Below are 24,958 nucleotides of genomic sequence, written 5' to 3'. Positions count from 1 at the left end.
GATTCTGTGGCAGAAGTGGCTATTGGGATTTGATGCCTGAATGATTTCAATCGGACCGAGTTTAGGAGGAGGATAAGATACAGAACAAAGCGAAAGGGGAATATGATGAGCAGAAGGAGCACAAAAACTCAAAGGAAGGGAACGTGTTGGAACGAGTAAATGGGAGGGAGGAAAGAAGACAAAGGACCAGAGGGAAAGTGATGAGTGAAACTGTAAAGATGAGGATGGATAGGTCCAGCTAGATATAATCAGATAATACCAGGTGCAACGTGCACACAATGATGCCTTTTGTTAGTGCCATTTAAATGCATGCAGCAAATTAATTTCATCATATATATAGGGGGCAGAAATGGAAAAACTTGTCCTTATACTGATGTCTTTATACATTTGTCACTTATTATCTTATGTAACAAGCACACACAGAGAAGTTTTTGTCGTACATTTACATTTGATGCAAAGTTACTGATGTTGACTTTTTCTTTCAAATAAAACGGCTAATGCTGTATGCTTAATGTTTGCAAATAATTAGGACTTATTTTTTAAAGAAGCCAAACAGAAAGTGATATATGGTTATATTAGACTTGATCTAGCTATACCCTGAAAAACACAAATCTAGTCACAACTTTTACAAGCAAACCCTAAGTGAAGTACCATCTGTAGGTCTACTAGAAGATGTGAATGCAGCATTGCAGACAATCCCTACTGTGACCATCAATGAAACCAACCAGCTGATCTACACCACAGCGCCTGTGATTTCTGAGATGCTTGGCTATAAGATGAACAGCCAGTAGATAACATGAACAGTGCCGTCCATGGAGAAAGCGACTAGAGGCCAAGATAAAGATAGCACGGAGGGATGTTAGCCAACTATCGGAGCTGCAGAAAAGTGTGATAAAGAAACACCAAGCTGCCCGTTACCTGAAGACTGCCAGACAAAGACTCACAGCTTTCACCAGCTGCTTGAAGAGGTTTACTAGAGAGGTAGGAGAAGTGTACTCTCAGTGGAAGGGGAATAATATGAGAACAGCCCCGCCAATGCTGGACAAGGAGCAATAATGGTTGTGGATATGGAAGAAGGACAGCAATGCTTAGTGTCTAGTAGACTCCCAGAAGGGACCCATTCAACTACCGGCCGGTATAACCTGCCTTACTATCACATGGAAGTTCCTGTCAGGCTTCATAGCGGCTAAGAAGAACAGGCACATGGCTCAATACATTAGCTGGGCACAGAAAGAAATTTGCAGTATACCAGAGCGGGAAAACACCAGCTATTTGGAGACAGAGCTGTTGCCCAAGACTGCAAGATCAAGCTCACCAACCTGTGCACTGCCTGATTAAATACAAGAAAGCCTATGACTCAATGCCTCAAACATGGATCCTGGAAAGCCTAGTATACAAGATCAACAGGACCCTAAGAGCTTTTATTTGTTTACATGTGTATATTAAACAAAATACATTTTTGTACTTTGCATTCCTCTCCAGGACATATACCAAGATTTGTTGATTGGTCTTTGCATAAAAAACTTATGTAGTACCTATAGCTACAGGCAAGGACATAAAATGCAGCTGTACAATATGTGGGCGATGATAAACAAGTCTAACTATTCACTGCAGGAGCCTCTATACACTGACTGTAGCTTGAATAATTGAAGAATGAGGGAATAAAGTCTGGACTTGTTAGGATCCTTGGGTATTTGGTCATCACGTAGTGACCAGAGTGATAAAAGAAAGTTACTTCATAGTATAATAGTATAAATAAAATTAGTATACATTAAATGTAGTATCACAGAATATCACCATGTGACTCATTTATTCACTAAATATATTCCTTAACTCTACTGACATGTAACTCTGTAGTTGAATCATGTATATACATCACCTACTTTGCCTCAAGTGTGTTTACATTTCCTTTAGTCTGGTCTGTCTGTTTATTGATTTTCTGTCTTAAATCTCAGCATTTCAGTAATAGTGTTCTATAAAAGTTTCCTTCTTGAACATTTCCAGGGGTACTCACTGGTTTCTGCCACCACAAAGTGTTTATGACTACAGTGACCTGACTCGAACTGCTGTATCTATGTCAAAACAGTGTATATGAAGTCTCATTTCCTCCACTAGTTTTTAATTTGATTATATGATTATATGTAGCTAATAAGCAGTTACATATAGCAGCATTTTCCAAATTTTTGTTGATGGCAACAAATGACAGCTGTCGTTTCATTTGCTGTGGCAAGCATTGTAATTAAGCTATCGCCTGTCTGTTTCCCTAGTTTCCATGCTGTCCAAATTATTAGTATGTAATGATAAAGGAGAAACGGCAACTTGAATACCATGAGACATTTTGCATCGCCAAATACGACCTGATGACTTCCAGACGTCATCTCACTTAAAAGTCTGATGTGCTTCAAAATGTGTGTGTGTGTGTTGTTACTGGTGACATGTGCATTTCCGCTTAGCAAACAGAGCTTGAAATTAAGACCATAGGTGGTGGCATTAGTCATCGCCATCAGCGCAGAGTGGGTAGGCGACACTTAAGGACGGCAGACTTGTTCTCATTAGCAGTAGAGTGGCTGTGTTTTTCTTGACATGCTGTGAGTTTAAGAGTTGTTGTTATTGTCACAATGAAGTGCAGGACCCAAGCATGTTGTCCAATTTCTGTCTATTTTGAGACAAGTTTCTCTAAGGATTTGTTCAGCCAGTGAGCGGAAATGGTGGAAATGAGTCTGTCGAAGCGTTGCATTGCTAAAAAGCCCAATTTGTAGGGAGCTCTGTTTCGACGATTTCTAGCCAGATTTATTTCCCATCAGCGCAGTGGAGGTTTTAGTGAAAATGACACGACCTGCTTAAGCAGAAAGGAATGAGCATGCAGCTCTCATAAAAGGTTTTATTAGTCTTTATATGAAATCATTTGGAACATCACAGTGTCTGAGTGCATAGTCTCAGAGGGATAGCTCAAGTGGGACGTGCAATTAGAGAAAGACTGCAAAGGGAGAATTATTGAAGGTGGTGCTTGAGAAGAATTAAGATTTCATTTACCCCCTCAGAATTTGTTTCTCTTCTGGGCCACTGCATCTTTGAGCCTTGAAATCTCTGGTGCATTTGCCATTTAGCTCCCGTGCTTTGTCTTGCCAACTTAATTAGCATCAGTGGACTTGGCTTGTCAGACTTTAATAAGCAGAAGCAATGATGGAAGTACTTGGTTGAGCTTGTAAACATAGACCAGGGAGCTCCGGTATTGAGGATGCAAGTACAGCTCCACATAGTGGATTATTTAGCAATGGCCAACCACATTTCTACCCGCTAGTTCAAAGGGTCTAGCAAAACTGCAAAACCTAAATACTAAAACTGGCTTTGAATTTGAAAGCGTTTGTTAAATGTTACAGCAACTGCTTTTTGCCTTGAGTATAATAAGCTTAAACACTAATTATCACTTATAAATCTATCTTAAGTTGCTGTTGTATAGCTGTGTTGTAGGGTGATTTCATGTGTGCTGCTGTGATTATCTGGTTCTCCTGCCTAAAGGCAATCAGGTAAATGTTTTATAATCAATAAAGCTGCTGTGGTTCACTGATCATGAATGTGCAGCAGTATTTTAGGAAAGAGCCCAGTGGCAGCCCTTTCAAGTAATTCATCTGCCTGCCAATCACCTGATGACTTTTTCATCTACTGTCTACAGCACCTCACATCATAGCATTATAGCAATTTTCTCTGTTCCTTTATATTCAGTCTGTCCTGGATTCACTTTCCTGTCTTGTACATGAGTGTTAATGTAGCAGCATTGCTTGCTCATGAGCAGACATGTGCTGTGTTAGTAAACTGTTGACATATAAGTTCTGTGGTATAAGCTTCTGAAATCTGTAATTGATGTGTGATGGGCTAAATAAGATAAAGTGGTGCACTTACTTGTTTTAACAGATTTTCTTTTTCAAACTGTGCAAACTATGTGTTAATTTAAATGCATCATTAAAGTTCTTTATGCTTGTATGTTCCTTCAGGTTGTTTACACTGAGTGATCAGTACTATATAGACTGAACAGTAGTTTTATTGTAAGTGAAATGAAAATTGCAGGTATGTTTTTGAATTATTACATGATTCAGCTGTTCATTTAGTAAACAAGTATCTATGTAAACTAACTGGAGTATACAGTGGATGCTTTCATGTAAGGCAAATGAAGAGAACCGTGCCACTCATTTTTGGTACAGCGTCATGCTGGGAGCAGCTGTTTTATTCATGAAACTGTCGACTTGTTTGCCATTAATGTGGCTTAACGAAAGTGCCAGAAAAGGCTTCAAACTTATTTGTGTCGGGGGAAAAATATTCAGGAGTTTACCGAGACGGTTGTGGTGTAAATACATGTTGCACAAGCTGAAGTAGTGTTTCTTATTACTTTAGCGAGTTTTCTCTGTTCATAAATAACTTAACAGCTCAACTGACATTTTGAAGAGTTGATGGCGTGTTTCTTCTAATTATTACTATTATGGATGAATCAAGCGCTCTGGCATACTCATTCTACTCAAGTAAAGTTCCACAGTCATCTTCATTTTTGGAAGAGAACATAAGGTTATGACTGATAAATGGTTGTTGAACCTTTTCCGCACCAAACAGCCTCTGGCAAGTTTGCAGTTAGCAAGCAGTAGGATCCCTGTTTGCAGTGCTCAGATGCATGTGTACACTCTTGTGTGTAAGCCTGCCAGTGGAATTGGCTAGACTTCTTCCTCCTCTTTGGCTATACTGAGCACAGGGAGACGGCTCACCCACAGCAGTGCTAGCTCACTGCGTTAATATGTTTTGACAGAGGAAGCATTATCACAGCTCTCAACTCTCATCTGCAGCACGAAGCACGATGCTGAGGCGACTCCAGTGATCACGGAGATTTAAAGGGAGACTTATTAGGCCCATCAGCAGCTTTGGTTCAGTCTAACAAGTTGTTGCTTACCAGTTAAAATCAGAAAAGTAAGTCTGTCACTTTCTTGCACTACTTCATATATATATATATATATATATATATATATATATATATATATATATATATATATATATATATATATATATATATATATATATATATATATATTAGTGCAAATAAATGTTGCTGTCAGGTGACTGCTTTAAAAAAAAAAAAAATCCCACTATATGAGTGTCCATTTCTAAACAAATACATTAGCTGCTTTTGTGCATCCAGCTATACAGCTCAACAGTGACAGCAGTAGCACTATGGTGCAGCATGATGTTGCATACATCAGCTCTGCCCCCAAAACCCTGTTTCTTTTTAAAAAAAAATGTCTTTTTCCTTTCATCTTCGCAGCTGGAAGTTACTCATCTTGCATAATTGTGTTTAGTTCTTCTGCCAAGCATTTCTAAGTGGAAGGCTGTGCCAGCTATAGCCAACCAGCAGGCTTCACTCCTCTCTTAACATGTTTGTTATATCCCTGCATTGTGCTACCCACTAATGTAATTAATGCAAATATCCAGTGTGAACAATGGCACTCGTTCGACTAATCACGCTGCATTAAGTTCTTAGCTTACTCTTGCATTTGTGTATTTTAGATTTGCTTTTCTGGACTTCTTTTGTTCTTCATTAAATCTCGTTTTTAACCCTGAGTTGGGTCTGGGCTTCACCAGCACCTGCAAGGGTTGAACAGCTCGTTCAAAGATGTTCGTTACTGCAGCCTCACATGAGATAAAACCAGGACTATGCTGCCATCTGCGTGGTTAGATATACTGTAAAATACATGAAAGCGCTGCCTGATATCTGTTTTCTCTCTCTCTCTCTCTCTCTCTCTCTCTCTCTCTCTCTCTCTCTCTCTCTCTCTCTCTCTCTCTCTCTCTTGCTGCTGCTGCTGCTGTGGGATCAGCTACACTGTCTGCAATCCTCTATTTCACCACTGAGTGTCTCTGTGCTCAAATCTGTACATTTCTTCCTGGTACTCCTGAGCTCATTAGCAATCCACTGTCTGGTTTTATGCCACATACATTGTTGCTTTTCTCTTTCCATTAACTGTCTTTTTATGCTTCGGACTGTTTCCTTATGGTCAGCTATTACCTTTCCAGCTCTTTGGATCACAAACACAGTCTTGGCGAGAGTATGTGTCACATGATACAACATGATTCATTTATCAGTTTACAGTTTGAAATGCAGCACCACGCTGCTTGACAAATATTTATACAGAGATAAATGACTTTAGTACACGGAGACAGCATTATTGCCCATGATTTTACGAGTATGCACACAATGATTTTTAGAGAACATGAGCCTGTTAAAAGGTACTGGGTAATATCAACAAGTGTTCCTCGAATTTTATTGACCCTGTTTCCCACTAAAGCTTGGTAAAATGCAATATAGTATAAGACTACCGTAAACTGCAGCCTTCAAAATAGAGTTTAATCAGCATGTTTTTAGAACAGTGCAATATGAAAAAGAACATAAACTAATCCAGCGATCAATCCTACCTTCAGAAAAAGGGCTGTTGTAAAAGGTTGGTTTAATTTGTACTTAAATCCAAACTGACTGTATACTATAGTTACAGATGGGATTGTTAAGGTAGTTCACACTTAGATCTCTTTGTACTTGTTCCCACTAAAACTGAAGATGTAACCGTTCAGTCATCCACAAGCCAGCCTCTCTAATCCCCAGGGTACTTTAAGCAGATAATTTAAAATGTTTCCTGCAGGTTGAACTGAGATCAGCATCTGCATCACAAATGGAGTGTGTAATGTGTTTTGTAAATGCATTACCAATGGGAGTTCAGCATGTATGGCTGCTTTGGCTAAATTAGGAATAAACCACACTGTAAACACATAACCAACAATAGGTCTGTGAGCTTGTAATCATGAACAGAAGATGAGGAATGTAACTGATTTTGAGTAACTATTCTAGATTAATGCCTAAAGAATCTTTTCAGTGAGCAAGACAGTTTTTATTAGATGACATAAATTTGAATTATAAATAAAATGTGAAAAATCTGGCAATCAGACTTGGGTTTTTGATGACAACATCCATATTGTACAGAGTTTAAATATATTTGCAAGGCTACTTATCTGTTTTTACCTGTCCTGTTTTAGTCTAAAGGCCACTTTTGAGGTGACTACCAATGAAGTTAGTTTTTGTATACATCACTTTGTATCGGCTGTGGTTGTTTAAGAAGTGTTTTACAAGTAAAATTGGTATGGTGTGGTATGGAAATTCAGGATAAAGTTATTCAGCAGATAAATCAAAAGAGGTACACTATTGCAGAATACCTTCACATCTTTAATCCCTGGTTCAGTTTACATACAAAATGATCAGTGGCTGCAACGTTGGTTTCCCTTTGAATGACTTTAACCAATGATATGTACATTATGGGTCCTTTATCTCTAATTAACCGAGACTAGAGCCCTCCTTCCGTTACAAGACTTGACAAAAACCCAAAGGACATATAATTCGGTGTTAAATTCATGTTTACGTGTTGAGTTTTATTTTAACAGTTCAGGCCTCTTAAAAACACTTTTTAATTAATACTTTTCTTTAAAAAATGACTTTGTAAAATCAACTTTTATTTATCATTTACAACTTTAAACTCTGGTGGTTTCTTTTTCATCACCTGCACACTCTCACACTAATATAATGTCAACTCCAGGTGTCCCGTGTTCCCATGCAAACCAGCACGATCATGTCTGAAGTGTTTGCCTATCCACCTGCTCATTTGTATGTGGTTTTTCGTTACTCGTGTCTGCAGCTACTGAAAGGATAGCACTTCTAGAGCTTCCAGTGAAGTTGAGATGAGGACAACTTGATTTATTTTCAGCACTGTTTTTAATCATTAAAACGGTTTTAATAAGGTGTAAGCGCATCTAAATCTTCAGCTCGTTTTAGCTGACTGGACGATTTACTGCGGGACAGGACTGAAGAAGAGTGAAGGGCACGTTGGCCTGATCAAAAGTAATCGGCGGTCATTAAATTTGAGCATCTTGGTTATGTAACATGCTGGGAAGCCCGTTGGGTTGGTCGAGCTCTTGACGCTACACCGTGACGACGTGAGGATCTCACAGACGCGCACGGGGACCTCTTATCTCCATCAGGGATGGAGGTAGATTCGATTACCAGGAGACAAGTTCATGCTTCCCTCAGTGTGTCTGAGGACCCCGTGATGCGACAGGGAGAGAGACAGTCTTCGTCCTCCTTCGTGCACCACCAGTGAGACCGGGATGCGGTTTTCCGGCGGTGTCGGTCGCTAACTGAGCCCATTTTGACACCAGGAGGAAAAAAACATATTGGCCGTTCTCTGCTGGAGGTAACACTCGGGAAGCATGGCAGGCGCAAAGCTGACGCCCTCTCCCTCGGAGATCGACCCAGACGTCAAGACCGATGTGCAGAAAACACCAGAGCCCACCTGGGTCAATCCCTCCAACCCTCTCCGGACCATCGGCTCTTTGGGGAGCGATGTCGACCAAAGGTAGCTGCCGCAGATCCGCACCAAAGGCGCATGTTTCTAAATGCAGCTCGCTTGCACACACGCAGCATCCTCACGGTAATACGGTGTTGCAAGCGACCGGCACATCAAGTCTTCCTAATAACGTGGCTGGTAATTAACAGTAGTCGTAATCAATATTTCATTACCATTAAAGCTGTCCGCCTGTAAACTGATATTTCCCACAAATTTACAGCGTAGTGTGGGAACTACGGTAGTTACGCATCGGGTCCTACTGGCTATATTTTCCCATTGGGATTAAACATTAAGGCAACCAGTACGACTCTTTGAGTCACTTTCACGACAGATGGCTGAATGATCGCAAACATTTCTGTCGTGAGTCATTTTGCTCCAGGCATCAATGGGATTCGTTTAATGACTGCAGTGTATGGGATTACATAATTCAGTGGATGCTGCATTCCCATTACAATTTTATGAATCTGAGAGTTTGCGTGGGGTAGAAGTAGTCTTTTGCAGGTTGCATGAGCTAAGTTTTTTTTAAATATTATTAATGCATATATATTAGATTGATAGATGAAATAAAAATGCAAACCACAGGAGATCTCCTCACATACCCCCTCCCTATATAAAAATACTACATGTTATTTCACAATGTGCAGGCACCAGTCCATAAAATCTGCTTTTACTCTGCTACAATGTGATAGGCAAATTAGATGTGGTTCCTGTAACAACTGAGGGATGCATATTTTTCTTTCAGAGACAAAAGAACTTGAGAGCTGCAGAAATGCTGCTGTTCAAGCCAATATTTGCACTGTTATCTGCAGGTTATGAGGTTGGGTTGACTGAAAACAGAGTGTGCTTATTTGGCTGTGCTTCAGAAACTACTGCACAGCCAGTATGCTGGTGGTGCAGTGTGCCCTGTCTCTCAATATTTATAGCACATATTTTTCTTGTCACTTTTTATGTGAAATACTGATATTTATCGGCATGTTTGATCAGATCAGATCAGATTTAATCTGTTCTGAATGATGGAACATTTGCTGTTGGTTGTGATTTTAATATCCATATTGAGGCTACAAAAGCAACAGAGTGGCATGGGAAATAGCTAAACAACGTGATTACAGGAAGAATGTCAAATGCAGCACATTTGGATCAAAAAATCATAATCCTAAAATAATTTGCTACATTGTTTATTAGAAACTTTAATAAAAACAAAACAAAAAAAAACCCCTTTAATTAAATATCGAGGATAGATTAGAAACATTCAGTTTTTACCACAGAATCCACCCTTCACTTTCTCAGCTAAAACCATAGGCAGAATACACACACCTCTGCAAAGCTGCCTCCCCGAGGCAAACGCCTCAACTTTAGTTACTGGATTTTGGATGACAGATCTGGAAGGATGTCAGAGTTTGTTACAGAGTTGGCAGAGATGTCTAAAGCCCTGAGAATTCAGGTGGACGTAAATCAGAGTTGAGGCTTGAGCTATCACTAAATGGGAGCCATCTATTGATTCAGTTCAGTTCCAATTATTCATATAGTCCAAACTGGTTTCTCAAGAACTTTACCTTGCAAAGTAAAGCTCTCACAACATCACAGGGACAAACCCAGTGATTCATATTGATTTTTGTCTTCAGTCTTCCTTTTTTCAGTGTTTTTTGTCAAGCATTATTAGCTGTCAAATCCTAACCGTTATGTTCAAATTGATGTTCAGTGTGGTGAACATGACAGTAGAGCAGATAACAAAACATGTCTACTAATAACTGCAATTACAGCTGTGATCAAGACAATGAAGACAGAGGTTTAAAGTCCTATATATGCAAATAGGTGAGCTCAGTCATCAGTGCTACCAAAAAAATTAGGAGAAATATACACTAATGAAAACATTATTCAGAGATGACACATCAGTACTTGTGATGATGATGAAGATACTGGCAAAGACAGTGAATAATTAGCCAAAATTATGATGTGTGATTTTAACACTGACGGAGGAGATGAAGCTTTTGAAGTTACTGGTGTACTGTAGGTGGATATAGTCAAAGTGACAGTTCAGATCCGTAAGAGCAATTAAAACCCAACAAAAGCCAGTAAGTCTGTTGGCAGCTGAACACTGTAAGAATAGGTTTAGAGACACTGAACAATATTGACTATTGCTTTATTGCCATCCAAGACTGTTTAAAGGGTTGTCTAGTACACTATCTACAAACGGGTTGGCTGTAAAACCTAATGCATTAATTGGCCAGTTGCCCTGAGCGCGGTCCATCTCCTTTGTTTACAAGGTAGCGAGTTTTGTTGACAAGGGCTTATATCTTAATTGAGGACATAAATTAATAAAAGTTGGCCTTCATTTGCATCCAATCATTACATGACCAGATTTTTGCAGAGATCAAAAAAAAAGTCTATTAATTTATCCCAGTCGCTTGCAGGGTGATGTCTGTAATCTGAGAGCTTTCTGGGTTGTGAAATGTGGTCAGCGGGGATTTCTGTCCAGCGGGGGATTTCTGTCCAGCTGGCTCAGGAATGAAAGGATGTGGAGAGAGTAAAAGAATCAATAATCTGGTCCATCGTATAGCATGGTCTATAGGGAATTCATCTATTTTGGCATAATTTACAACACCTCTATGTTTGTTTATATCGATTCTCTGGACGTTATTGACATCTTAATATTGCAGGCAGTGAGAGACTAATTAAGTCTTGGAGGATTTTCAGTAACGGAGAGAGAAGGATCATCTTTTAAACGCAGGATGTGGTCAGAACTGATAAACACATGCAGATTTATTTTGGCTTCGTCCATCTTCTCCACCACTTTGTCCTCGCAGTGAAAAATGTGTTTGAAAATCGAGCATTTGGCCTGCCTTGCTGAGGCACTATTATGCACTGTATATTCTCACTAAGAATGGACCAGGATATTGCAAAGGATGATTTGAATTTTTTAGGTCAGCCGCGTAGGAACTTGATAAAAGGCAGAGTGACTGATGTGCAGCGTAGACATTTCAGCAACGCAGAGCCTTCCACAAAGCTCACGTCTGTCAGTCCAGAGTGCTTCTGCTTTTTTAGCAAAGTTAGCAAACTACTTGTGTACTTGTATCCTTCTACACTTAATATTACCTCCTCAGTATTAAAGCATCAAAGTTGACTTTAAATTATTCAATTTGTGCAAAAATGCTGGGCAAGTAGAAGGTTGCTGGTTCAGTTACAGTCGAACAAACAAATCACCATTGGTGTTTTGTCAGGGAGGACAACCAGGCTAAATGAAAAATGCTGAGCTGCTGTGCTGACCCCGTCTGGCAGGGGAGTAGCCGAAAGTAGCTTTTATAGTAGGATTAAGTAGAAAACTCAATACGGCCACAAAACTGCTGTTTGATTGGACCCGATAATCCCAAAGATATAAAAGGGACAAATTCCACAGTATATATAACATGTGATAAGGTTTGTCTTTGTGATGTTTATTATTGCATCAGCAGAGATATTATAGGTAATGATTCTTTACTGTACCTGCTCTAAGTAGTAACTTATGCTAAGTAATATTTGACACTGTTGCAAAGCATATAACCTCCCTTCATTCATTTTGTTACTCCAGTTTTCAAGATTTAAAGTGGAAGAATAGTATATATCATATACCAGAATGATACTTTTGCTGTTAGTTTTTTCTGTGAATACAGACAGAAAATGTGATGAGGGAGCAGGGGAATAACATTAGGTAAAGGTAATGGGAGTTGACTTGGGGAAGGTGCGACTAAGGGCATTTTGACCATTTAGTATCTTTACCATCTAAACTTCAGTCTAGGATTACTGTATGAAATGAAGATGCTGCAGTGTGAGTGTCTTGAGTTGCTTCTGGGATGTGTGGAGAACAGTATGGCAAGCTACCAGACTGAAAACTACACTTCCCATTTGCCTTTGTAATTTCTGCAGTCATAAAGTATAAGTGCATGAGGCCCTCCCACATTATCTCTGTAGCTCTCACGGCTGAATGTTACTGGAAAACATACTTTGAAAGTGCTGGTCATGCTGCACATAACTCAGTACCTCCGCTCACACCTTCGCTCCAGATCTGCTCCAAAGAGGTGAGAATCAAGTTGTTCTTTACTGTAATTATTTGATCTTAAGTATACTAAGGCATGACGTTAATGACATAATCTAATAACTTCTGAATTATAATTGAAAACAGGACAGATTAGACTCTGCATCCAGTGTATCTGTTGTAAGCTAGTCTCCATTCATTTTAGCCTCTAAATTGTTTAAGCTCTTAGTAGCCAGATAGCATCTTTATTGACCAGTAAAGTGCTGTGAAATATCCACCAAATCACCAGCGGAATCACAGCAGAGCAGTGATGGTCCTGTTTTTATGTACATTATCTCCTATATAAGCCGACTAATCATTTGCTCATTGGTTTAACTCTGAATTAACACCTCAAACTGCTGAAATGTAGTAACAAGCAATGATAATATACTATTAAAACTGTTAGAAAATTAGTAAAGTGTTGCATTGCAAACCTAGTTCAGTGTGTTTCGTATGGTTCAGAAATTTCCCAAAAATGTCCAGCAGGTTTTTTTTATCTTAAAGTTCTGCGTGTGCTAAATTCTCAAAGTGAATTTATTGGAAATTTACTGAATTGAATCTGTCTTTCAGAAGTGGAAAATGTGATGTTATTAATCATTTAAGGTTGTAGAAATGTTTTTAACATCATTCTAGATTAATTGAAGAAAGAATTGCTTGGTTTCAGGATATTGAGCCATTAGAAGAAAGTTGCAGATAAATGAGTGTACATGGAGACTGATCTTTGGAATTTAGAATGAAACCCATTTTCACTGGCATGTTGGAAGTGAGAGCCATTGTTGAGATGGCAAAATGTGCTTGATTAATTACTGAAATGGCAAAGTCCTCCCATGTGACCTCTCTATTTCCTGAGTGGAATGGACAGTCCATTAGTCCATTTAGAGTTATGACAATCTTCTCAACGCAAACCTCTCAGCTCTGCAGTCTTTATTTTCAACACATATTCCTCCACCACCTCTTTTTTTTTTTTTATAGGTTTGACTGACATAAAGACCTTGTTCATGTAGAGATTTCAAAGACAATTCAACCTATTTTTGTCCATTCACTTTTCCCCAAAATTGATATGGAATATTTTTAAATATACTCCGGACACTGAAGCAGCTTACTTACTAGATTAACAGTAAATTCAAATTTTTTTTGAGTTTTTGGGGGTTATTGGGATATTTTCATAGGTCATAGTGAATACTTGAGGGTGGAGTGGGGGCAGCTGAACATGTGGTGTTACCTGACTGAATATAGTATACATATAGTATGTATACATACCGTTTACAAGAGTTAAAGGAAAGGGCTGTGCTGTGATTTCTTCTATATTTACTTTTACCTCAAGTTCATAAGTACGAAGACAGAATATCACATTTATTTTTCTCTCACACTAAGCTAAGGTATATTTTCTTACTTTAAAACAAAGGAAAGTAATGTCCTAATCCCAAAGTGATACTCTGAATATATACCAAATGAAAGCAGTGTACAAAAGAAGAATCACTGGTATTAAAATGAGAAAAAGTCTACCCCATGAATGGCCTTTTGACTCAGACAAGACCCCAGACAAGATTTTTTTCCATGAAATTTGTACCTGTGTAATTACTGTGTTCATGTTGTTTACATTTTTGAATCTGTGAAGTTATGTATTACAGTATAAAAGAAAAATCCCATTTAAAAACTCATACGTTTTGATTTGTTGTCAGACAAAAATGCACACTATATTATATAAAATACTACAACTTTCAGCCTCAGTAAGAAGAATGTAAGAAAATAATCGACGTAAGACTACTTCTTCTGCTTCAAATCAAATTGTGCATTTAACCTGTGACCCTTTGCGCCTCAGATCTATTCATTTGTTAGTGAGTGAAATTATCTGGGTATGTCTCTGTTTGTCACCTCCCTCAGTGTTACATACTTCCCTTCTTTTCACGGTCATCTCAATATGGCAACTTTGAGACTGACCCCGAGGATGTGTACACTGACTCCCTGTGGTTTGCATTAAGTGTTCCATCTGTTCTTATGGTTAACTTAATGCTTTTTTATGTCACGTTAACCTCAGATATAACCAGTATCCACTGTAAATGTTTATATTTACTTGCATGTGAAGTTTAATGGTGACTTAATGAAACCTGGTGGAAAAGTCTTGCAGTAAGAAACAGCCACTCAAATATAGTATTTGGTTAACCTGTTTATTTTATATGCCTTAGTGAAATTCCCAAAAGAATTCTACCTATCTAACATATTGTCACATTCCACTTTGGCCTTTCTTGCTGCACAACTGATTTAAAATTCTCTCTGAAGTTTGAAATTGGCTCCATTATAACTAAGATGCAAGTAATGAAACTACATTGCAGTGGCATCCTTTTCTTGCTTTTCATCCTTTCCTTCCCTTTCCTGCTTTCTTGACCCCACTCTCTCCTAACCTGTACCTATCTGTGTCCGTGTGTGCTGCGTCCAGGTATCAGGAGGAGTACAGTATGGACTCAACCAATGCCCAGTAAGTCTCTGGCAGCATCATGCTTGCATGGCATGGATTGTGTCTGCAGTGATAACTGGACTGCGAGCACCAAAGCATATACATAAAGCACTTTTCACTGGATTTTGCCTACACCATGTGTAAACATAATGCCATTACTGTGATAAGTTGCAAAGTTGGTAGATGATGCAGAAAGGTCATTCTTTGGCTACCTTTTCAACAGTTGTTGTGGAAAAGATGTTTGGTCCATTTATAGGTTTGCCACATTTGATCATACCACTGTAAATGTTGGAAAGATAGCTTTCAATAAAGTAAATGCTGGTGTATTTGTTTTTCAACTGAATGTGCACGCCAGTCTTCACCACTTCAGTGTTGTCAATGTCCATTTGTGGGCTTGAAACATGCAACTGTGTGAGCAAATATGACAGAATTCCTAGAAAAACAAAGAGCTAAATATTGTTGAAATGGGGGATGAAAACACTAACATGAAAATTATTCATGCCTTACTTACCATATAATGTGCATGTTGGTGAGTTGAAAATCATTGAAATGTTTATCATCTTTTAGACCAACCGAGTTGGATGGTCTTTTTTTTTTTTTTTTTACCGCAATACCTTTTGGGAAATTGAGACATTTCAGTGATAACTCAGATTTTGGGTTGTGGCTGTAGGTGATGGATCATCAATAACGTGGTAAAACCTGAATATGGAATCTGTAGAATTCCTTCTCTTCTGTAGGTGGTTTTCCTTTAGCTGTCAGAGTTGTGACTCGAAATGACAAGTGCAAAGTGTTAAATGCTGGACTTATAAAGACCTTCTGCTTTTAATTATGTATGTATACCAGTCAACAACATCATCGAAACCTTTTCTACAGTTTCACATTAAAACAATACATTTTAATGAGATGATCAATGTTATTTGCATCCCCTGTCAGTGGTTATTATTGATGTGACTGACTGGTACAAGTCACATCATCTCTGTGCTGCAATTGTTAGTCATGTTGCAATGAAGTCCTGGGTTCTTTCTGTGTGGGGCTGTAGGTGTGAATGTGACCGTGAATGTTGGTTTTGCCCCTGATGTTGCTCCTGATGGCTGGAATAGATTCCATCCATGAATTGGATAAGTGGATGTTAAGAAAATGGATGAATAAATGGGGGGAAAAGATTTTCCAGCATATATATATTGGTGTTTGAATTATTCAGATCTAAAAGTTTGAATAAACAACAACAAATTTATAGTCAGATTATGGTTTATTTATTGAACTTGTAGAGCGATAGAGGAAGTTTGTAGTGTTTATGGGAGCAGTTGTCTTGTCTTGTCCAACATATGAATAATGTGCAATAGCAGCTATGGTTAACCTGTAGATGTTAACCATGCCAAACAAACATTGAATTTGTGACACGTCCTTTAACATTATTAATCCTTCAGCAACATTAATGCTCCAACCTTTTACCGACACACCGCAAAAGAAGCTGAAATGTCAAGATCCTCCCTCCTTTGTCAGAAATGACAGGTCATTTGACCTTTAAGGCTGCGGTTTTATTCTTGATTAACCATCCTGTCAGGAAACTGGGAATGGTAATGTCACATACACTAATGACAGTGAGTCTGTGTGTGTTTACTTTATCGGTTATCTGTTCATTTATTTGTTTTTTCTGACTGTCTGTGTAACAAATGTATATATTACACTTAATTTAATGAAACCACAGTTAACAGAAAACATATTTGATTACTATTCATTTTCCTTTGGCTCTTATTGAAAACGCTTGTGTTCAAGAAACACTGGTATTACTTGTCAGCAGCAGACCTTTCAGCTGTGGTTGCTAATAGAATACTTCGTACTGCTGTGTAATGCTACTTTGTTGGCTATACAGTTGGAGGTTGGGTTGAACATTGTGGGTGTGTTGAGCTATACGCATGTGTTAACTAAAAAGTGCTTAATTAAAGGCAGTGCATTTTAACACGGTGTTAAAGGATACGCCTTTTAAACTGTATTCACTGTGGGGTGATTGACCTTGTTTCCATGGTGCAGCAGTTGCACTGAAAAACAACTACACTGTATTTCCTGTATTAGCAGAATTTTACATGATCAAAGGGTACATTCAGGAATTTTCAGTTTCATTTTCAGCTCACAATGTCAGCACTTATGCATAAACAGCAGCATAAACAGCAGCACGCAATTTTATCAAGGAAAGGCGAAGATACCTGAAGTGCCTTATTTGCAGTTCTTCATTCTGTCTTAACTTGTTTTCACAAAATGGCCGAGCTCTATATTTTCGGTTTCGATTCCCTGGATAACTGCAGGTCTAATAGGTAATAATAGGTAGGTAGGTCTAATACCAAAACATATACTGGAATTAAATGAAAATGGCACGTTTATATATAATGTACAGTAGCAAAACTGCAGGAATGTCTTAAAGACAAAGATCTGGAGGATCTCAAATTTTCTGCTTCAAAATTCAGATAAAACTGAGGTTATTGTACTCGGCCCTAAAAATCTTAGAAATGCAGTAACTAGCCAGATGCTTACTCTGGATGGCATTACCCTGGCAACACCATGAGGAATCTTGAAGTCATTTTTAACTAGGATATGTCCTTCAGTGCGCATCATCAATATGTAGGACTGCTTTCTTTCATTTGCGCAATATCTCCAAAATTAGAAACATTGTGTCTGAGAGTGAAACTATAAACTAGTATTACTTCTAGGCTGTACTACTGTAATTCGTTATTATGAGGATGTTCTACCTGTACCTGAAAAGTTTTCGATTGATCCAAAATGCTGCAGCAAGAGTACTGACAGGGATTAGAAAGAGATAGTATATTTCTCCTGTAATGCTTCTCTTCATTGGCTCCCTGTTAAATCCAGAATTAAATTTATTTATTTAAGACCTTACATACAAGGTCTTAAATAATCAGGCCTCATCTTGTGTTAATGACGTTTTAGTACCATATCACCCCTTTATGGCTCTTCACTCTCAGACAGACTTCTCGTTCCTAGAGTATTTAAAAGTAGAATGGGATGCAGAGCCTTCGGTTTTCAGGCCCATCTTCTGTGGAACCAGCTTCTAGTTTGGATTCAGGAGACAGACACTCTCTAGTTTTAAGATTAGGCTTAAAACGTTCCTTTCTGATAAAGCATATAGTTGGGGTTGGATCAGGTGACCCTGAATCCTCCCTTAGTTATGCTGCAATAGGTCTAGGTTGCTATGAGATTATCATGATGCATTTAGTGTTTTTTCTTTAATTACCTTTTTCACTAGGTTGTTTATACATTCTGCATTTCATATTTGTTATTATTAATCTGACCTTGGTTCTGCTGGAGATTTCTTCCTGTTAAAAGGGAGTTTCTCCTTCCCACTGTCACCAAAGCGCTTGCTCATAGGTGGTCATATGATGATTATGGTTTTCTCTGTTTCCTTTGTATTATTGTAGGGTCCTTACTTTACAATATAAAGCACCTTGAGGCAACTGTTGTTGTGATTTGGCACCATATAAATAAAATTAAATTGAAGCTGACGCAGTGCAGTGGTTACTTAACCATTTCTTTCAATGATTACAATTTAATGAAACATTAAAACAATATTTAACTGTATTTTTATTTGCTTGTGAAACATTTTCATACAATTCTCGCAAAGGAGGGAAATTCATGAAGTTAGTATTTCCTCTACAAAAAGACATTAGGGTATTTTGAGATTATTTCTTTTTTTTTAAATCCAACTTATGAATAACTTATTTTTTTTACCATTTTATGAATTAGACCCTTCTGTGGCCTTTAACATCACCCCAGTGCCATTATCCAATCTGACAACCTTGTGCTTTTAAGTCTTATCCAGGCACTGAGGTCTCTGCACTTTTTACAGTGCTAAGCCTTAAACTCAGGACTTCTGTAAATCTGGAGTTTATGCACATTCTGATTCTTTCATAGAAAAGGATTATCAAAACTCACACATGGAGGCTAGATCTAAATTATTTCTGCACTTAGAGCATGTTACGTCCCTCTGCAGCCTCTAATCTGCTCAGTGTGTTCAGCTGGTGCTAATTGGCCACACCTAGTCAGGTGTGGCTAAAAGCATACCTGAGGCAAGCTTCCCAGAGAGCTCACTTGTCTTTGCCTTGGTGGTACCAGCCATTTGAGCCAACCTGCTATGCCATTTTAAGATAAAGCCTCTTCTCACTAACACTCTGGTATTCATCTCCTTCTTTATGTTGCGGCTTTTGAGCCGGGTCGTAACAGAGCACTTGAGCAGTACCCTGTTAAAAACCTCAACATTTTGTACCTTTTTGTTTTCTGTGGACAAAGGAACATCTCTTTTATGTGATGTCGCTTTCGTTTTATGAAACTGTTCGACAAACAACATTGCTACAATGCTCTTGAAATATTTAGTCAAGAGGAGGATAAATTTGGTTTTACAAAACCAGCACAGTCAGCACAGCAGGCAGCAATCTTAAAGCTGCACATTTGTGTCAGAACTCCTTAATAAACCTTGAAAGACATATGACAGTTGCTTTGAATAAGCAGCTTTCAGATGCCTATTTAAGGCTTCACTGCACTAACGTTTGCTCATACATTCATAAGTATTAGGAACAAAACCATTCAGTGTAATCTGGGTCTGTCAGCGGTCCACACCACCCACGCTCATGTGCAGCAGCTTACAAGTTGTACATATCCTATAGACAACCAGAAATCACCATCCCTGCCCTTTCATGTTTCCTTTGTCTATCCACTGAACACATAGGTCCTATTAAAGTTAGCGAGGAAGGCTTCCCCTCCAGATGATTATGAAACAAACACTTACACATCCTTCTTGAGGATTGTGGATTCAGTGTCCATTTGATAAGCTGCCTTCACAGTTAACACAGTCGCGTCTGAGCTGAAGTCCATATTCTATCTTTGCACTATAATAAGGCTTTGGAAAAGTACCTGCAACAATTGGGAAGTTTTGAATGCTTCAGAGTGATAGAAGTAGAGAATAACAAAGAAGCCACTGCTTTTTATTCGTGGAGTATTTTTAGAAGCCTTGCAGCGTTTATATCAGGAACACTTTAGTGGGAGGTGAATAGGACATTTTCTATTTTCAACTCTTTGCTTTGTCAGAGGGGCAGCAGAGCAAAGCCGCCATCAGAAAATCTAAAACTGTATTAAGGCTGTGATGTGAAAGAGTTTTTTTTTTTAACACTGTTTACAGGTAAGATGCATCATTAATGGTCTGCATAGTGATTCTGTGGCCTGGTTATCATCAGAAACCTTGAATTAATGGGTTGCTTCACTAAGGCTGCCTAATTGGTCAGGGATAACTGAACTGATGCGTTACAGATTTGTTTCTTTGCAACTGGCAGACTGCAAACTAAAACATACAAGGCAAGGTTGCTGTTGATTGGGCTCTGCAATAGATGCAGAGCATGCAGCATCTGAGTACCATCTTAGGACTGATATCTGTTGTAGGCTCCTTCTTGAGTGACTATTATGACCCCCATTGTCTTGTTGTGGTGTTTGCCTGTGCTTGATTCTGCAAAACCCTCACACATATTCCATATGGCGCAGAGCATCTGGCGGCTGTTAGACAGAATTTGTTTTTTGTTCTTTCTTTTTTTTTTTTAATCTAGAATGAGCATGGGGCTTTGAACAGATCTGTTCTGCCCATCTGATTATCCCGAGGTCAACAAGCTGTTTGATGTTTATTTACATGGTCTACAAAGCAGTTGTAGTTGTTCAGTGTTTCACACGAGGAGCTCATAAAATTGCAATCCTGTCACAGGCAGCGGTCACGGTAAACAGCATTTGTATTTGTTTGTTTGTGTGTTTGTGTGCCACCTCAATACTATACATATATGTATATATATTAGTGTTGAAGCTCTATATACCGTAAAGAGTTGTTAGTTGAGGACTCGAGGTCATATGATGCATCTATCCTATGTGCGAACAAAGGGACTGCATCTTCTTAAAGTTATTGTCTGCTGTGAACACTGTGTGACTCCTTGGATATACAGACTACTAATCATCTTACCCTACAGTCATTGGTGGTGGTTGTTTGCAGACTCGAGATGCCAAAGGAAAGAGAGTATGTACTTGAAAGGTATTGCTGTGGGTTCACAGCTCCTGGCAGCCACCTTATGTGTAATAAGACCTTTTTGTACCCTTGGTCAGAAGTGTTTTATAAGCACGATAAAAGGTAAGGACAGCAAGTGTTTATCCTTGTGTATTATGTGGACAGAAATAAGTGTGATGAGAAGTGCTGTAAGGCCATAATTTTGACTGTTGGCCCTGCGACAGACTGGCGACCTGTCCAGGGTGTACCCTGCCTCTCGCCCTATGACAGCTGGGATAGGCTCCAGCGCCCCCCGCGACCCTGAAAAGGATAAGCGGAAGCGAATGGATGGATGGATGGATAGTTTAAAAAAAAAATCCACAGAGGCAATTCAGTAATTTATAGCTTCTTATTCAAGTCAATTTTTTGCTTTTTCAGTTGTGATAGGACCATAGCTTAGAACTGTATTCTGAATCTTTGTCAGTAAAATATTGTTTATATGGTTCAAATGACTGAAATTATAGAACAAATGCACAGTTTTGAGACTATTGAATGTTGGGCTAAGTCATTTTTAAATATAGTCTCAGGAACTTTATGACATGGAAATTGAGAGCCATTGGTCTTAAGAAAGTAATGGAAAGCTAGAGCCATATGCAAGACATGTCTGAATGGCATATTGAAGTCCTAGTTGTTGACATACTTGTTGTGTGCTTTGTGTAGCAAGGCATATACAAAATCGACTTTTCTTCAATCCAAAATACTTTATAATGTCCCCCCAAACTACAGTTTCTTCTCTTACTTAAATAACTGAAAATGCTCTGCTACTAGAAAGAGGTATAAATACTTACATGAAAATCTGATCTATACACCCACCTTTACCTGGCATGTTTTAGCTTACCAAACAAAAGCAGCTGCAACAGATTTATATAACACATCAGAGTTCCAGATTACAGTTACTTACATCATTTTCCAGTATATTTATACATTCACCGGATAACATGACATCGACCCTTTTCTCCCTTTTCACTCATCTCCATCTTTGGATATCTTTACCTTTAACCACTTTGCCTCCGTTAGCCTCCTTAAAATGTCCATGTTCAGCTAGGTGAATGTGATTTAAGTGTCTGATTAGGTTTATTGTTAGGAAGTTTTTATGATGGTCCCTCCATGATTGTCTTTGGTGAAGTTTGTCTTCCCTCCAAGTGAGGAGCTTCCATGCTAAAGATATGTTTTTATGTGGATGTGACAATTTATATGCACCACAGGACACATGTTGTACATGCATGAAGCAGGCTGGCTCAAAATGAGAAATACTTAAAGCCAAGATTGCTGGAAATTGGCCTTTTCCGGTCCCTTGCTGGTCGATTGCTATGTCTGTAGTATTTTACAGAAACATAAAACTTAAATAGTCAAGTAACCTAGAAATAAAACTTTGCGGCCTTTTCATTTGTAAAGGAGCTACTCTCTGTAAAGAATGTATTCGATTTGCTGCTGGGCTTTTTTTTCTGTTAAATTAGTAATTCCCAAAGTGTTCAGTTAAGTATTATTGTACTCAGTTTGTGTTTTCCATTAGTCGTGTCTTAAATCAAGATTTAAGTTTTATAAATAAGTAATCAGTCTGTAAATCCACAAATTTTATTTTTCCTTACCGCAATTCATGGTTGGCTTTGGTTTTTCTCTGTTCACATTTCGTCCATGTGCTTATAGGCAACAGGGTAAATAAAAGACCCTAGTAACTTTCATTCAAAGTTCTTTTACAGCTTCTTAGGTGACCGATACAAGTGAGTGAGATATGTGTGTGATGGAGTCTGTATGGATGGGCATTTGGAGATGATGGCTTCTACATGTGTGTCGGTGTGTGTATTTGGCTCCGTCTGTCTCTGACTAATTCCTCGTGCGAGGAAAGCATGCCACACAGACACGTGAGTGAACATTTCCTGCACTGAAAACTGTCTCTATGGCAATACAGCCAGAAGGAGGAGAGAGGGGATTAGCTGGAAAATGGCTCATATCATGTTCTTTCTCCTACCTACACTCTTTATCTACACACACATAGTCCCTTTGGAGTAGGCTGCTGTAATTGCCCTCTTGCTCGCTTCTCTCCTCCCTTGTCTTTTCGCACCCTGTATTCATCTTGTCAGACAAGGTGGAAAGCTGCAAGGGTCCCTGCTGTGACTGTAAGACCATTATTACTTTCCCTTCATGTTCTTTACTGACAACAAGCTCTGTATATTACTGAAATGGGCAATAGGCCTGGCTCATTACCTTCAATTGTCTAACCTACCCACAGTTCTGTAGCTACGTCATCATTCATGCTTAAGTGATTGTTTGGTCCATTATGTCTGCTCAAATATTTAATAGCTTTGCATGTAGTGTAAGTGGTCACACCTACTAGCTTTTGTCATAGTAGGTGTGACCACTTAAAAAGCATTGCTAAAGTTTTTAATAGGGAGATAATTGTCAATTATTAATGGAAGCTTCTTTTAGTGCTGTATATAAAGCGGGCTCTCCACTTGTATTCTCTCTTATTTATGTGAAGAAATAAGGCTAGACCCCAGAGGTACTGATTGTCTCTCAAATTGTAAACAAGGTTTCAGAGTGCTGAATGTGTTGGCACTCTTAAAAGTCACAAATAAATATTACGAATTTTATGAAATGTTTAGAAATATTAAGCAATTAGAAATGATTCAGTCCTATTTTGCCCTTTTCACAGAACAAATTGGTCAATTTGAATAAATATCTCACTAAAGTAATTAAAAAAAAATACTTTAAAACAAAGTATTTCTCTGAATGTGGAGAAGTTTCGCAGTCGCTGTCGAGAGAGTGTCAGTATATTTACATAAATCTTCATTAATGATTGCAGATGCTGTACGTTTGAATTTCAAGTTAGATGTGAATGTACTTGTGGTCAATATTGTTATTGTACATGGCAGACAGTAAATGCTGGGTAACAGAATTAGTGAAAATAATATACAGCTTATTCTAAGTCTGTGTAGATTTGCATGTGATCTGCTGGCTGGAGTTTACTGGAAAAAAACTCAATTCTGTTGACAAGAAGTGGAAAATCACAATAAAATGAAACGTACGAAACATGAAGACTTCTGGGAAATGTCACCATATTGTTACAGTTTTCTTCTATGCTTGACCTTTCTGCATTGTCCCTACAGGGTTCAGGTAGAGTTCTATGTGAACGAAAACACCTTCAAGGAGAGGCTAAAGCTTTTCTTCATCAAAAACCAAAGGTCAAGTAAGTAACCATAAACTATGCTATCTTTTAGAGTGAAAATGGTAAGCGGCTTGCTACTGCTAGATACATTCTGAGCCAAATGAACAATAAGTGCATAATAAAGGAAATGACAGCTAATGATGACATATTTCCACTTTGTGTCTCAGTTGGGGCTTTCGTTATTACATTAGCTGCCTCATTGTTGGGGTTTTAAGTGTTCAAGCTGTGACCCAGCGTGGACAGAAGAGTATGGCTCATTTGTGGAGAGATGAGGCAGAGCTGCAGTGTTTTTCTCATTAGGACATGCCACACTGTCTCTAAAAAAAAAAAAACCACTGGCATGACTCAGCAGTTTGGTGCACTGTGTCTGGAAGCTGTTCATTTGCATGTAGTTGTAAAAATGTACACTATGGGAACTCTCCCATATATAGTTGGACATGTCGTTACCCGGTACGTGACGCTGGCTCTGCTTTCTTTCTCTCAGCTTGTTGTTGTCACTAGGCAGCCATAGTCTTTGACATAAAACAGCAGGTTTTAATGAAAATGTCACATCGTGCTGCGGGGGTCTTCTGCTCCATTTGTTGTTTGTTTGTCTGCCCTGTTTCAAACCTTTTTAACACTGACGCAGGCTTCATCGCAAGGGGTCGTGTCACTAGGGATTAGCTAACTCGCTCGCTGGATGACTGACTGGCTAGCTGACACTGCTAGATTTAAAAAAGCTTCTGTCATCTTCTGCCAGGCTTTAGTTTTTATGTGTATTATTTAGTGTTGTATGTAGCAGGTT

The 24,958-nt window shown here is 38.7% G+C and overlaps 1 protein-coding gene across 25 annotated transcripts in view; it reads left to right on the top strand.

Moving 5' to 3' along the window:
- Positions 1-24,958, top strand: part of kcnt1b (potassium sodium-activated channel subfamily T member 1b) — a 74,281-nt gene that overhangs the window by 10,039 nt on the left and 39,284 nt on the right. For 19 of the 25 annotated variants that reach the window (XR_014801811.1, XR_014801810.1, XM_084946323.1 and 16 more), the window contains 2 exons: positions 14,906-14,944; positions 24,116-24,195. Coding sequence is in view for 23 of the 25 variants with exons in the window: in XM_084946323.1 (XP_084802449.1) it covers positions 14,906-14,944; positions 24,116-24,195 (119 nt within the window). In the remaining 2 variants the exon portion in view is untranslated. Of the gene's footprint in view, positions 1-7,640; positions 8,430-14,905; positions 14,945-24,115; positions 24,196-24,958 lie in introns of those variants that run through there. The other 6 variants (XM_084946327.1, XM_084946346.1, XM_084946344.1 and 3 more) reach the window with 3 other exon arrangements.

The sequence above is a fragment of the Perissodus microlepis genome, chromosome 12, assembly GCF_051167445.1.
Source record: "Perissodus microlepis isolate ML-2025 ecotype Zambia chromosome 12, ASM5116744v1, whole genome shotgun sequence".
Lineage (NCBI taxonomy): Eukaryota > Metazoa > Chordata > Actinopteri > Cichliformes > Cichlidae > Perissodus > Perissodus microlepis.
The sequence above is the reverse complement of the archived record's forward strand: the minus strand, read 5'-3'. Positions and strand labels throughout refer to the sequence as shown.